The 16,715-nt window shown below is 33.1% G+C and overlaps 1 protein-coding gene across 1 annotated transcript in view; it reads right to left on the bottom strand.

Annotated features, from left to right (window-relative positions):
* LOC145260592 (V-type proton ATPase subunit S1-like) overlaps positions 1–16,715 on the bottom strand; it is a 56,475-nt gene that overhangs the window by 37,666 nt on the left and 2,094 nt on the right. Inside the window, exon 2 of the mRNA XM_080118868.1 lies at positions 108–231. Within this exon, the coding sequence (XP_079974994.1) occupies positions 108–231 (124 nt within the window). The remainder of the gene's footprint in view (positions 1–107; positions 232–16,715) is intronic.

The raw sequence follows: 16,715 nt of genomic DNA, 5'->3' as shown, positions 1-16,715 counted from the left end.
CGTTTTTTGAAAAAAATTCCAAACACATCAGATCCAATAATTTTGATTAAAGAATTACTGAGCAGTCTCTTTTACTTAAAAGTCTTAAATAAAGACTAAATATTTACCTTGTCTTGTAAAAATACAATAAAAGCCCTGGAACCTTTTGCCAATGGGACAAGAAATTTTGAGTGGAAATTATTTGCATTAATCTTTTTCCCAGCAAAAACTTGTGGGAGGTCATCCATTGATCTATAACAAAAAGAAAGGAAAAATATTTATTTTACAAAAGGAATTTTGAAACAACAAATGTTTGATATTCACATTTGTCTACTGAATCTACTGTGTTAAGAAATTGGGAGTGTATCTATGTAAAATCTATCAAATTAAAATACAGTGCCAGCAAAAAGAAAGTCTGCACTTGCAATTTTTTCAAAAACTGCAAGTTTTAAGCTAAATTTAATGTAACTGTTTGAACAACCTATACCTCATTTGATTTGCCTTTTATTCCTATATAATTTTACCTGTTCATATTTGACTTTTAATTGAAGGAGGCAAAAAGAAAGTCTACAGCAACAAATTCACTTAAAACCAGTTTAAATTATCACCTCAAATCAGTTTAAAATATCCACCAACAGGCAACAAAGCATCTCTAATCATAATTGTTGTTGTTCGGGGTTATACAACGTAACATTTAGTCCATATGCCACGACTTTCTCTTTGTGATCGTCAGGATCTCATTACTCTCCACCTTTCAGAAATCAAGAAATTGGCTGCAGATTGAAATGTGATGAGAAAACGGTATGAAAGACTGTGCAAAAGCACCAAAACGCACTCCCGCATTTATGTCATATTGTTTGGATGTACGTCCGTCGAGGACAACTTTGATTTTTCTATTACTTAAGAAGGATTTAATTACGTTATGAATTCTTCCAGTGATTCCATATGATCTAATTTTCCTAAGAAGACCATCGTGCCATACCCTGTCAAAAGCCTTAGATATATCAAGGGCCACCGCTCTACCCTCCCCTGTTTTATCCAATGAACGGTATATACGTTCAGAAACTACAGTTAAGATATCTGCTGTTGAACGGGCTTGCCTGAATCCATATTGTTTGTCAGTCAAGAGTTTAGCAGCTGTTAGGTGCTGGACTAGGGCTTTATTAACTAAGGACTCAAATATTTTGGCGAAAAGCGGGAGGAGGCTAATGGGGCGATAATTTAGTGGGTCAGTTCTTTCACCAGAATTCTTGAAGACTGGTACCACAGAGGCGGTTTTCCAGCAGTCGGGAAAACAAGATTCGTTAAGGCATTTATTGTAAAGTTTGGACAGAACTGGAGCAACCTCGGCAGAGCATTTTTTTAATAGCACAGCCGGGATGAGATCTGGTCCACATGCTTTAGAGGTGTCTAGGTTTTTTATAATAGCATGTACCTGAGAAGGGGTGATTTTCAAGTCGTCAAGTGTGGCGTCTGTTCGCAGAGGAAAATCAGGGAGTGAGTGGTGTACCGAGTTCAGTGTGGAGTTTGAGGCAAACCGACTGGCAAGCAGATTAGCCTTGTCAGTTGCCGTGCAAGCAACCTCATGATTGTTTGTTAGTGGGGGAATAATTGACTGTCCATTATTAACTACGCTGTTGTAGATTTTCCAAAAATCCCGGGTTCCTAATTTCTGTGCTTCGATGCGCTTTCTGGTGGTTTCAGAGTAATCTGACTTAGCTGTGTCTATCACTCTCTTACAATTATTTCTAGCTTCTATAAACTTCTGTTTATTTGAGCTGGACTTATGTCGGTTGAATCTGCGGAACGCATGCTGCCTTTGACAAATGGCAGCTGCACAAGCAGAAGTAAACCATTGGGGGGAGTGGGGCTTGCTATAGTATTTCCGTGCGGGAACATGTGCTTCAATAGCAGTTTTGAACCATTCAGTTGTCTCATTTGCACACTGTTCCGCTGGAAGAGTAAAGATATTTTGCCATGGGGCATCTCTGATGAGCTCCCTGATGGCTTCCCAATCAGCCTTTTTGTAATACCTCGTTGTTTTGAGTGCCTCAGGGGTCTATCCTTGGACCTCTATTGTTCCTGATATTCATAAACGACCTCCCTGATAATATTGTTTCGGAGATGGGTATATTTGCCGATGACACCACTCTCTATAACAGATATGAGGGGAAAACAAATGAACACATATCCAAGAAAATGGCAGAAACACTAGAGGATGACCTCCAATCCGTAGTGGAATGGGGACAAAAATGGTTGGTCTCATTCAATGCTGCTAAGACTAAGCTTGTTTCCTTCAATAACTACAAGAAACCTTCTCTACCACCAATAGCAATGGCCAAGAACACATTGCCTGAAAGTACTTCTTTTAAACTCCTCGGCCTAACGTTTACAGGGAATATGAACTGGAATAGATACATTGAGAGCATTGCCAAGGCTGCTGCAAGGAAGGTTGGCTCCCTCTACCGTGCTAGAAAACTACTTACGCCTGCCAGTATCCTATACCTCTATAAGGCAACCATTCGCCCATGTATGGAGTACTGTTGTCACATCTGGGCTGGTGCATCTGCTGCTTGTCTCTCGCTCCTGGACAGGGTTCAAAAAAGAGTCGCAAACCTGATAGGTCCTGAACTGTCATCTGGGCTTCAACCTCTGTCCCATCGACGAGATGTTGCATCCCTCTGCCTGTTCTACAAATACTTTAATGGTGAATGCTCTGACGAACTGCAAACACTTGTACCTCCCCGACGTAACTACCCCCGACAAACCCGACAAGCTACTAAGTCTCATCCCTTTACAGTGGAGATCCCTAGGTGCAAGAAAGCCTTTTACTCCAATAGTTTCTTCCCCAGAACTGCGGGTCTTTGGAACTCCCTTCCGGGATTCTGCTTTCCCAACTGCAATGATATGCAGAAGTTCAAGTGTAATGTTAACAAACATCTTTCTACTCTTCTCCCTTCATAATGACCCCGCTAATTAATTCCCTAATAGTAGCCCCCTGCTTCAAAGTGGCACTGTGCCTTGTTTGGGGTGAAAATTGAATAAAAAAAAAAAAAAAAAAAAAAAAACACAGACAGTGTTCATGATGCCCCTAAATTTGGTCGTACTAGAGTTACTTCTAACAGGGAAGACAATGCTATCAAGATCAGCAGCCTACGAAACATATGAAACAGCTCCCCAAATCCAACAACAGTGCAATCTTGTTAAAAAGTGCTCTCTTTCTACTGTCAAGAACAGATTAAAGGAATTTAATTTGTGAGGATATGTTGCAAGACACAACCCAATGATTTCTGTAAAGAACAGAACACGCCGTCTGGACTTCGTCAGATGCAATGAAGATCATGACTCTTCATATTGGTCAAAAGTGCTTTTTAGTGATGAGGCTAAGCAGTGATGATAGGCAGTACGTCCGTTGGAGGAAAGAATTTAATCATACGTGCTCAGTTTCAGCACTGCAAGGTGGTATAGGTTCAGTTTTGGTGTAGGGCATTATTAGTACCAATGGTTCAGGGCCTATAGTTCGCTTGCAAGGTCGAATTAATTTGACCAAGTACATTAATATGTTGACTGAGCATTTTCTACCCTACTTTGGTCGGAATTTGGATGATAATCCCATCTTCGTGCAGGATAATGCTTCCATTCATACACCTGGCAATGTCAAGAGGTTCCTGGAAGAGCATGATAATCCGTGTTTTGATTAGCCTGCACAATCTCCAGACCTCAATCCTATCGAAAACGTTATGGCATTACACTAAGCAACAGCTACACAATAATAAAATTTCAAATTTGGAAGAACTTTGGACAAAAATTAAAGAAAAGTGGGATGCCCTTTCCCCAAAGTATTGCTGTAGTCTAATTTAGGGAATTCCCAAAAGATTGCAGGCTGTCAAATTGCAGAAGGGCTATGCTACTAAATATTAACTAGTTCATCATTTTTTTTAAATTGACGTGAACACTAGAATATTTCAATTAAAAATCAAATATGAACATGTAAAATTATAGAAGAATAAAAGGTCAATCAAATGAGGTATAATTTGTTTGAACAGTTACATTAAATTTAGCTTAAATTTGCAGTTTTTGAAAAAGTTACAAGTGCGGACTTTCTTTTTGCGTATGCTGTATTTTCATGGACATATACAATATTACATACCAAATGTGCTTCAACAAGTTATCTTTTTTATTTGTTGGTCAATTTTTAAAAGAATTACATTGATAAAAAGAGAATAAAATAAGCATTCAAATGATGTTAATTTATTTTTCTTTTATGCGTTAAATGTTTTTATGCTCCAAGTTAAAAATGAAAAAAAAAAAAAACGGTAAAAAATGACAACAAAATGGAAAATAGTTTTTTCAATGTCAGGAAACTTAATAAAGTTTGTCTTCCACAGAATAAATTCGATTCTTAAATGAGAAATAAGGAAACTATTTGTTTAAAAAATAAAACATGTTAAAATTTAAAACAACAAGGACAGGGGTTATGTGATATATAATCTCCAGAGATTTGAAATGAAGCAAAAAAAAGGGGGGGGGGGAAGAAGAGAAGGAGAAAATAAAAAAAGAAAGAACAAAATTAAGTGTAATCAAGATTGTCCATGTAAGGGGTCAGGGAAAGAGTTATTAGGAAATCATTAGACAGAGAAAGGGTGAGCGTAAATGAATTATTTATAGAGGAGGAGGGGGGGGGGTGTCAAAACAAGATATTTGTCCTGAACAAAATAATGAGAAGAAGAGACATTTTAATAAGGGAGAGGGATCTTCACTGTCAATGTCTGGAGTTTATAACCCCTTTCCCTCTAAATTTTAACATGTTTTATTTTTTTATTTTTTTTTTAAATAGAGTTTCCTTATCTCTCATTTAAGAATTGGATTTCTTCTGTGGAAAACAAACTTTATTAACCTGACGAGGACTTGGTCTTAACCAGCCATCTGTTCGAAACATTAGAATTCCAGTGTAGAGACCATGTAATTTTGTGTGTGTCTGTGTGTCTCTCTCTCTCTCTCTCATACACACACACAGAGTAGATACTGAGAGATATACAGTGGATACTGTGGCCCTAAGATACATTTGTTTCAGGTTACATTATGGAATACAATGTTTTTCTGGCCCCTGTTTACGGTATTTCCCCCTGCCTTACAATGTTATTTATGTTATTTGATTATATATATGTGTATTATATAATGTACTGTATTTTTTTTTACTAATTTTTAATGCTGTATCCTGAGATTCTGCTGTATGTATATATATATATATATATATATATATATATATATACACACACACGAAAAAAAATATAACCTGTTCACTCCACTATTGAGCATGTAAAATGGTGGAGATGAGATGATATCTCTATATGAAAATTTAAAGTCGATTGAATTAGAAAAGGGAGTTTGCAAAACCAGTTCAATCTAAAAAATAAAATAGATAAAAATCCCAAGTTAGACTTTCTGCCTTACATTACACATTTCTACAGCTATAGGTTAAACATTGTCACTACACATGGTGATATTCTTCCTTGTTTATAACAGACTACCACAATCCTTTTATTTCTTTTCTTTATTACCTTTAACCGTCAATAAACAGAGGTTGACAGTGACAGAAACAAGAGATACTGTATAAAATAAGCGTGGAGGTATTTTCATGGGTGAGGTAAATAATATACAGTGAGAGAGGGTGAAAATGACAGATGGGAAGATAGGCCATTTCGGGAGTTAATTGCATTTACTGTTAATTACAATGATTAAATTGGAAACATTTTTCAACATAACTCAATCCCAAAACCAAGGAATATTGTAGCATGATTAATATATATCTATTACATAGAAAAATGAGAGCATGGAAAGTAATATGGTTAAGATTAAGCTTAGAAAAGTAAAAGGACTAGTTGTTAAAACTGGAAAAAAAACAAGATATTCTAGTAAAAATATAATCAATTTATAACTTAAAATATTGCAGTATTAAGAATTAAAAAAAAAAAATCAATTTAACATTATATATAAATTCTTAATGCTGCAATATTTTAAATTATAAATTTTTTTATATTTTTTACTAGAATATCTTGTCTTTTTCTTTTCCAGTTTTAACAACTAGTCTTTTTACTTCTTAACCATATTACTTTTTATGCTCGCATTTTTCTATGTAATCCATGATTTTTCCAGGCTTTTTTTTTACAAAAGAGTCGCCACTTATCAAGACCTGGAGGCCACTCGAGGATAAGGGTTAATAAGCGTACAGTGGTCAATGGAACAATGCCGTAATAATTGTTAGTAGTGGAAATTTGGTAAATTGGATTACTTAAGGGAAACAGTTCGTCAAAAACTTGTTTATGTTGGACTTGAAGACAACCATATTGTAGTCAGCTGGAAAGCAGGCAAAAGGAAGAGAGTTCCACAGATGTGCAGTTCTAAGAAAGAAACTTTGTCCATGGAATCTATAATTAGGTTTAGGCACAGATAAAGAGTGGGGGAAATTATTCATAGTGTTTTCAGCTAGAGTGTTTCTCGTGAAAGTTTTGCGAGGGGGGGGCATAGATTGGAGCTCAGACAAGCACTTGCTATGAAAATAACGATAAAGCAGAAACAGGCTCACAATGTCTCTTCTGTGAGAAAGAGGTTGCAGGGAAGAGAAAAGGGATATCCTCACTAGGCTACAAAGTCTGTTTTGAACTCTGTCAAGGTAGCATAAGGTCTTTCTAGCAGCTCCTGCCCAGATGTGGCACCAGTACTCCATCCTTGGATGTACCTGGCTCTTATATAGGTAGAGAATTGCATCAGCAGTGAGATATCTACTAGATCATTAGAAGGATCCCACCATTTTCCCAACGAGCTTGGCAACAGATTTGATGTACGTGTTCCATTTCAGATCAGGAGTAACGGTCAAGCCCAGGAGTTTGTCAAAACATGGAGCCTCCTCAAGATGAGAGCCATTCATTTCAATTGATGCCAGATTGGCATCAGAACATTGATGATGTAAATACAGAAGTTTGGTTTTAGATGTATTAAAAGTAACCAGCCACCTCTTTCCTCATTGTACCACATGCTCAAGATCAGAGGAGAGAGAATCAGAAAGAACTTGGTCATTAACAGTCTTTGATGTGTTGCCATAGATGGTAGTGTCATCAGCATAAATGTCTATGAATGATCTAAGGATGTGATTTGGAAGATCATTGATGTAAATTAGGAAGAGAGTTGGGCCCAGGATGAACCTCTAAGAGACTCCAGCATTAATACTGTGAATTTCTGATTTCTGCCCATTAACCACTACTCTTATGAACCTATCAGGCAGAAATGATTTAATAATTAAGACATTTTCTTTTGTGTTCAATATCATGCGCATTGTCAACAATCCATAAAATAATTATTACCAACTTCTTAAATTGACTAAATGAGAAAAAAGTCAAATGAAAGACATAAGTAAATTAACAGAAAGGGACAAAAAAAAAAAAAAAAAGAGAAACAGAATTAACGGGCAACGTCATAAGCGAAATATTATCAGCCCTAACACAGCAAAGAGCATCGCTTTTGTTAACTTTCTCTATATAACCCAAATAAAATGCCATGCGAGCGACATTCCTGCTATGATTTATGAAGGTATCGACAACAAAAAAGTTGCTATGGTAACCAACAGCCAATCAGAAGAAACCATCTCTCACATTCCTTACTAATTCTGATGACTTTTGAACACCAGTAATTTTATTATAATTTGTTTCAATCAATGAAAGATGAAAATTTTTATTTCGAAAGATAGCTGAGAAGGTGACCTATAAACTGTAAAAATTGTTTGAAATTTGGTTGCAAAATGAACCAGCAGTGATGCTTTAAAGGTTTTTTGATGAGTAAAATTAACATGTAATCATATATTCAAACACTACTGTGTTTGAATGTGTATATAAGTTTTAGAGAAAAAAAACAAACGTTGATTAACTCAGCTTTAGTATAAGAATAGATACATTTACATCAGCCCCCATCCCCCACCAGCTTTTTCCGTTACCAAAATTTAATTATTTAATGGCATTCACGTACAAATGAGCTTTGTATCCTATAATATTGCCTCTTTCCACACAATAGCAACAGCTGTGCCAACGTCAAATATGAATATGGTCGATTATTTCTATACATTTCCACCCACAGGATCAGTGATAGCTCATAGGTGAAATCTTTAGATGCAAGTACCTACAAACTATAAAATCAATAGTTGAAAGGAAAGCTATCCTAGGATGGGGGTCATAATCAGACACCCTTGCAACCTTGAATATGTGCAAGAGATCAAACTCTCAATGCTAACAAGTGTTAAGGGTTCTTTGGCCTTTTGGCAAGGAAAATGTATAGAATCTATTATTTAGAAAAGGTGGGGTGGGATGGGGGGCTTTACTAACTAATTTTTGTTGTTTTTTGTTTATTCCTCACTCGCTCACCAATGAAATGTAATCTCTGTACATATTTATGTTTCAATAAAACTTTTTCAAATTTGAGTTTATCTTAAGTAGGACAACCCCTGGAATGAATGTGGTATTTTGGTGACCGAGATGATTCTAGTTAAGAGTTGGATAGACAATTTTAAGTATTTATGACTAAGGATGACCGACACCCATTATCCCCACACTTTTGAATGGCTTTATGCTGAATTTGTTCAATTTGTAATTTTTTATATTTTCTGCAAGTTGCTCCAAAAGTAATGCCTCCTATTTTTTAAAATTTTGTCCAAATGGAGGATTGCAAACTGAATTGTTACAACTGAATTTATACGTTCATGATCTGAAAGTTTCATCTCTCTGTTGCAGATACTGATGATGTGAGACTAAGAAAGCAACCTTTGTCATGGACATGCATCAGAAACAGAAGTCATTAGATCTGGCAAAAGTGCGTTGAGAATGGTGGTGACTATGTAAGAAAAATAAATTGTGGAGCACAAAAGGTCACTTGTTTTAATGGTACTACTCCAGTCTTCGTAGCTCTTGAACTTTTTCAGTTAAAAAACAGAGGAGACTTTACTTTTGGAATGACCCTCATAGATGATTTATTTCGAGAACTTTCTGGCATCATCATGGCTACAAAAATGTCAGCTCCACCTATACTGAATCCAAAAATAAATGATTCTTGAGAAAAGAAATGAGTTGTTTTTTTTTTTTACAAAGGAATCACCACTTATCAAGGCCCAGAGGCCACTCAAGGATAAGGGTTAAAGAGTGTATAGTGGTCAAAAGGACAATATCATAGTAATTGTTAAAAGCGTAAATTTGGTAAATTGGATTACTTAAGGGGAACGGCTCATCAAGAACTTGTTTACGTTAAACTTGAAGACGACCATATTGTAGTCAGTTGGAAAGCAGGTAATTGGAAGAGAGTTTCACAGGTGTGCAGTTCTAAGATTATGGCAGATAGACACTAGTGTTGAAAAAGCAAAAAGGGATCCTACAGTGTTTGTCTGACTGAAAAGGCATGGGAAGCAATTCTGGACGTGGGTTCAGAAACATTTAAAATGGTGGAGTTGGGATGATATTTCTATATGAAAATTTAAAGTTGATTGTCTTGGTGATATATGTCCTTATACTATAAATATACAAGACCAAAACATATTTCAACGAACGATTAAATTGGATTACATCCGGTTATCAAGTTGAGGAAATATGAGCTAAGCTTATCAGAACCAATTTTAAAAACTACCAAGCTCTGATGATAAGCGGTTAGTGAAAGCTGCAAGAAAGTATGCCATTTCAAAACAGCTACAAAAAATAATGAGACATGTTGGAAGCGTTTCTGGTTGTTCCTATGTCAGATCGGTTCAAAAAGTAGAATCTATATACTAATGACACTAGCTCTTATACAAATTGACTGCCAACCAGAACCATCTAGCTTTATTAAAAACAAAAACGATTTATTCTAAAAAGTTAATCTTGGGAATAATCTACTTTTACCCATGGTTGTTTTAGATCACTTGAAAAACCGGTGGGAGACACTTTATTTTTTAAATTTTCTCATCAACAAATTCAGTCGATTAGACAATGAATGTGATGCTTCTGGTACCATCGTGCTGTATTTATCAGGTATTTGTCCGAGTGAAGACATTGACGGGTAGAAAGCTTATAGAAAAATAGATGATTATGCAGTATAGTTAAGATTTTTAAAAATGTAATTGGGGAAAATTTTTTTATACCAAACAAGAATTTAATCTGCATAGTTTTTCACTTTTGAAGGTTTTTTTTTCCAGATTTAAGTATCGTTTCTAAAGTTTATAAAGATAGGAATTCAAAATTATGTTTCTTTACTTGATTTGAAGGTTTGCTATATTATGTTTGGCAGCTGAAAAATCAAGAATTAAATAAAAGTACAACTAATAACAGACAATTGAGCAAGTATTTCATTTTTGATCGATTTTTATCATTTTTAACTTAAAACTTTTTTGAGTTCTTTATTTGAAAAGCCTTTGCACTATACCAAACGAAGTGTGCAAAATGTTGGAAACCACACAAGGTGACTAAGTAAAAATGATTTTAAATAATAAATTTTACAATCAGTAAACACATGTGAAAATTATATAGATAAGTAAAAAAGTAAAGTTTCTTGCATTTGGTAACAGTTATTTATTGTTTTTTTTTTTCAACTATTTTTTTGCTCAATTATCAAAAATTAATTCAAAAATACAGTCATATATACAATTTTATGAATAGAATTATTAAAAATTTGTTTTAGTCTTGCCTCTAATTTTGATTTCAATAAAAAAATAGTTGCATATTTACTAACATACGGCATAATCACACTGACATGGTGGTTCCTATTAAGATGGGTAACCATTTGGAAACACCATGTGACATATACAAGAAGATTCTCTGCTTATCCAACATTTTTTCCTATATCTTGGACTCCTTTGTCATTAGATATGGTTTCGATTGAGCAACCCTTGTTTCACAATAGACTCTCTGTGCAGACATCCTTACATGATTATTCAGGGATTGAGTAGATTGAATGAAGCCTCCATATGCGCACGCACGCACACACACACACGCACGCAGTTAATCCATTTTTGTAATCCAATACCAATCTGATAATCATACTCTACTAATATTGAGCACTATTTTTTGTAGTTGCCATTTATCAGAATAAATTATTTTTGATTCAGTCACCGAATTAGTACAACACCCCTTATATTTTTAATTCAGGAAAAAGAAAAAAAAAAATTGATTAAAACTAACAAACGAAAAATAATCTTTTAATAAAAACTATTTAAACAAAAATGTTTTGAATTTTTTTTTTTTTTTTAACTAAGCATAAAAGTGCAAGAAGAAAATTAATAGAAAAAAAAGTCCCAAGGTTTCTAGTTATTTTTTTTTTTTAAAGATATACAATGCATGATAAAAATAGATTATTCCCAAGATTGGAATGAATAATCTATTGTTAAAAGAAAAACCGTAGGATGCAACTGTCATAGCATTCAGCAAACTAGATCAGTCCTGTAATATAAAACTATATTTTACCCCAACCAATAAGTTTTGAATAAAATCTGTAGTTTTAGATTTAAATATATCACACACTCACTCACACACACACACACACACACACACACACACACACATTATATCACTATTGAAACAACATACAGACTTTACTTTTCTGGTGATAGCATGACACAAAGAAAGAGGGAAAAAAATAAAAATAAAATGATTCTACTGCTAAAAAATTTGATTATAAACAAATAAATGTTTACTTTAAAAATTAAAAATAAAAAAATTATTGTATTAGTTTTCTAAAATTGCAGATTTTATTCAAATTTAAACACTGCTTACATGGAGGAAAAAAATTGCTTATTCAATAAGTTTTTGATAAGGCACTATATTATTCGATAATTGAAATATATAAGTAGACAACACCTTTTATAACTTACAGCTGTACCTATTCGGCATTGTCCGGGAGTTTTTTCTTTGATTTTTTCTGTCATTTTTAAAAATCAATTAAATACTTTAGTTTTTTTTATAAGAAATTTATTTTTATGACTAGAATACCCGTCCCAGGTTGAAAAAAAAGAAGAATTTTGCACCACTTTTATGTCCTCTTTACAAAGATTAAAATCAAAATATAACAATACTAAAAACGTGTCTAGAATCCTTCTTCCAAATTTGAAGACAATCCATTACGTGATTTTGATTCTAGAAAATGTCCAATTTAATGGGTTTTAAAAATAAATTGAAATTCAGAGATTCTTGTTGCATTGATCACTAATGACTATGGATCAAATTCAAATGGGAAAAGTGATGCCCATATTCTGTCCCCCAAATGGTGGAAGCTTTTTTTGTGAAAATTCAGATACTTCTGATTTTTGTTTTATGTCCAGCTAAAAATCCCAAACTACAAAACAAACACAAAATCAGTATATTCCTGATCAGTGATGCCCTAGATGAAGGATATCTAAAAGTCAGGAAAACAAAAAAAATCATTCATTCTTTAACATTAAATTGGCACAGATTTTGTCAAAAGTGGATAGGTTTTTACTTTTTATGGTTTTATACAAAAAGAAAAATAACTGACTTTATTTTATCAAAAAGTTACTTCCCTTATGCCAGCTCATTCGAGAAATCTAAATAAAAGGAGGTGTGTGCATGTGTGTGTGTTTAGAGAAAGGAATAGGCTGGGCAAAGGAGAAAAAGGGGTCAGGATAAGGAATGGAGAAAATATGGTAATAGAGACAGATAAAGAAATAAATGTTTTTATAGAAAATTTATATTTTTGTCCTGGGCAATGCCAAGTAGCTTGCTAGTGAATAATATTTTGCAAAACTTTAAAAAAAGAATTTATTGAAACTTATCAACGTTAGTGCCTTATCTCATCATCAGACGAGAATATCTTTTCAATTATTTTCTGCTTACATTTTAGATAAATTCAAGTCCTTGTTTTTAAATAAAATCTAAATGTTGAAAACCTAACTTTTATCTAAAGTTTTAATTAGTGGTTCTCATGTGTTAAGTTAAGATTGTTTGCCTTTTTTTTCTTTTCCTCCTCAGGTTTCTGCATAGCAGACAGGACACCGATAATGGCACAGATATGATCCCTTCTGATCATTAGTACAAAATCATTACATTGTATTTTTTTTTACAAATATTTTCATTTTGATTGAAAATGTAAGTTTTTTGAGGTTTTTTTACCAAATAATCAAATGAATTCATCTATTTATCAGAATGTATTTATTTTTAATAAAACATGCCATAATAGATTTTAAGATTTTATTTATCAACCAAACTTTTTTCCAGTCAGATTTAAAAAAAAAAAAAAAAAAAAAAAAAAGATTTGAGGCCCTTTTTGTACATTTGCAGCAATATTTTATAATATAAATAAGTTTTCTTTGAAAAATACTTGGTGAAAGTTAGGCACTTGTGCATTAGTGTTATTTTAGACGAATAAAATGTTCAAAGTTTTCTTTTTGTCAAAAATTATTTTGCGTGTACTAACATTTTAGTGTGAGGAAAAATGGTTATAATCAAGACTGTCTGCTCTTTTTGACTTCCAGTTTCTGCGGGACATTGGTGATGACGCGAATAGAATGAATGATTATCTTCCTCTCATATCACGTGAAAGCCCTTCCCCTCTCATGTTAAGAATGGCTTTCTAAATTTTTATTATTATTATTTTTTAAAACTATTTGGAACTTTGGTACATGTGCATTACTATTATTTTTGATAATTGTTTTAAGAACTTCTTAAAGGGGTGAACAGTTGATCTGAAAATGTCAAATTTTCGTATAATTTTAGGTAAAAACAAAACAAAGGCACTAATGTAATACATTAACACAAAATGAAACGTTAATTATCGGAACATTTTAAATTTTGTAAAAAAAATAACAAAAAAAAAACACATTATACGTATTCCAATAATGACTGTTCAAAATTATCTATAATTTTGAACATCATACATTTTCATTTCATGACAATTTTCATTTATGGTAGCAAGAAAGACACAGTTAAATATTTATTGAAAAGAAACAAAATGGCAGAAAATGTCTTGTTTTTGAGAAGAAGAAAATAACAAAACCCTTGTTATTAAGGGTTGTTAGAAGTGAAAATAATTAGAAATGTCTCTTGTTTATAGGATGTTCCGAGATGAAATATCAAAGTCCTTGTTATTAAAATTTGTTGTTGCCAACGGTGGGTGAACAGCCTTTGTTACTTATGAGAAGTAAAGAGCGAAGTTAGTTGTTTTTATTAGAGGAGAGTAAAGCATACGAGTCGTTGCACCAACCTCTGCCACCACTGCTGGTCAGCTGAAGTGGCGAGCCTTTATATATTACGCATGCAGACATAGTTCACGTGTGAATGAATAACAGAAAACTTTTGCTGTCAGATTTGTCGTAATGATGCGGTTATCCTTGCCATAGGGAAATGTTTGTTTCCCTGATTCCGCGTTTGTTTTATTTCTATTTAAACCTGGTGTGTCTGTGAATGAATTTAGACTAAGTTTGTTACTTATGACCTGTTTTATAATTATTTTTTATCACATATATTCGTATTCTATCTGTGGAAATCTGGTTTTCTCCCTCTTAGTGCAAGCTATTTCCTTGGGCAATGTGTTTTGCCCAATAATTCTTCGCTATAATAAACTGTGTATCATAATGGAAGGATGGATACAAAAAGCATAGTTTCTGACAACTTAATGCTTCGTTAGCAGTCAATCAAATATTGTACTTAGCACCGGTCGGCGCCATTGTTGCTTATGAATCAACACCGTGGCTGACAAACATCAGTTTGTGTATCTCCGCTCCTGCTAATGCAATCTGTGTTTTGTTTATATGTAGCTTTAAGCTCGATGGAGATCTTATATTTCACTATCATAAAAAAGATTAATTCAAAAATTCAGAAAGAGAGAAACTGCAAAAACTATTAAGACGTATTTCGTTTCGGGTTTCTGGAGATCGCATTTTGCATATTCTCAAGTCATGTGATATTTTGACGGCCATGTTTTCTATGTTTTGAAATAGGACCTACAATTGTCAAGATTGCCAAAAATAGAATTTATTGAATTATCAAGTTTTATCATATGTTTTAACGTGGAAGAGCTGTACTACCAATTCAGTATAACGAACTGACTTAAATTAAGGATCTGCTATTTTAAAGAACAAAATATCAGAACGTAATTGTGGATGATTGTTTTTTTTTTTAATGCATCTAGCACATATTCTACCAGATTTTGGTACTTGTAGAATTTAATCAAGACATTAAAAAAATGAAAATATCAAAAAAAGGTTATATTGTACGTATCCGTTTTGGACTGAAGATCTCCGAAAAAAAAAAAAAAATTCACTTAATTTGATCGTTTTCTTTTGTTTTTTTTTTTTGTTTTTACAGCGGAAAAAAAACACGTTTTTATGACAGCGCGTTGAAGTAAGCCATCTTTGAATTTTTTGAACACGCCACGGAGTGATAACTCAGTTTAAAGTGCCGAAACTCCCCCCACCCCACCCCCATTTTTAATACTAGCTTTTCTTCCTAAAAATCGAACTTTTGCTCGGTAAAGTTTTTTCGTTTTATAAAAACAAAACAAACTACTTGATGAAATTTTTTTTTCGATATTTTCATTTTTGGTCAATTGTACGATGTGCATCTGCACCAGTGGTGCAGGTGCACATCGTACAATGTAATTCAAGCCCTAATTTTATTTTCAATTAAAGGAGCAAGGACCAAGGTTTCATTCAAAAAAAAAAAAAAAAAAAAAAGTGACTTTTTTTTAAAAAAGGTTTTAAACTTCGGACTTTACAGGTAAATTTCTAAAAAAACAGTACTTTTTTTTGTTTTAAATTTGAATATATTATTTATTGACCTTTTCTCTTCAATTTGTGATATATAAGACTTTGGTACATAAATTATTTACTTTTTAATAGACATTTCAAAATGGGAGGCGTGAATTATTCGACCCCCTATCTTTCCAAGCTTATAACTCCTCGAAAATTGTAATTCAAGCCCTATTTTTTTTTTTTTTCAATTAAAGGAGCAAGGACCAAGGTTCCATTAAAAAAAAGAAAAAACAAATAACGTGGTTAAAAAAAAAAAGGTTTTAAACTTCAAACTTTACAGGTAAATTTCTAAAACACACTACGTTTTTTTTTTTGTTTTAAATTTGAATATATTATTTATTGACCTTTTCTCTTCAATTTGTGAGTAAATTAATTATTTACTTTTCGGTGAGTAAATTAATTATTTACTTTTTAATAGAAACTTGAAAAGGGGGGGGCGTGAATTTAAAAAAAAAAAAAAACGTTTGTCTAAAATATTATATTCGGTTTACTGGAAAGAACATAAAACTTGACATTGACCCTGAAAATATCGTAAAAATAGAATCAATAGAAAAATTTTGATAGATTTTTAAAGTTTAAAAATTGAAAAATATTGAGTTCGGAAAATTCATTACTGTTTAATAAAAAAAAAAAAAAAATAAATAAATAAAAAAAATTTCTATTACTTTTAAAACAACTTTAATAGTTTATTTTGGAAGTATAATCCATAAAGAAAATAAACAACTCACTTTTAACAGAGAAATTACGAGATTTTTATATTTTATTCGCAGTTTCGTGTTAGGGGTATCAAAAATTCCTACAAAAATTCTGATACACCTAGACTGCACCAGTGCTGCACTGCTGCAGTGCTGCACCACTACTGCACCAGCGTATTATAAACACCCCAACCTTCCCATGTTAAGAACGGCTTTCGAGGTTGGGTGGTGGTGTTTATTCTGTTCTTAACATAAGGAGGTTAAGGTTGGGG

Source organism: Euprymna scolopes, chromosome 36, assembly GCF_053919585.1.
Source record: "Euprymna scolopes isolate OS-2025 chromosome 36, ASM5391958v1, whole genome shotgun sequence".
In the NCBI taxonomy this organism is placed as follows: Eukaryota; Metazoa; Mollusca; class Cephalopoda; order Sepiida; family Sepiolidae; genus Euprymna; species Euprymna scolopes.
The sequence above is the reverse complement of the archived record's forward strand: the minus strand, read 5'-3'. Positions and strand labels throughout refer to the sequence as shown.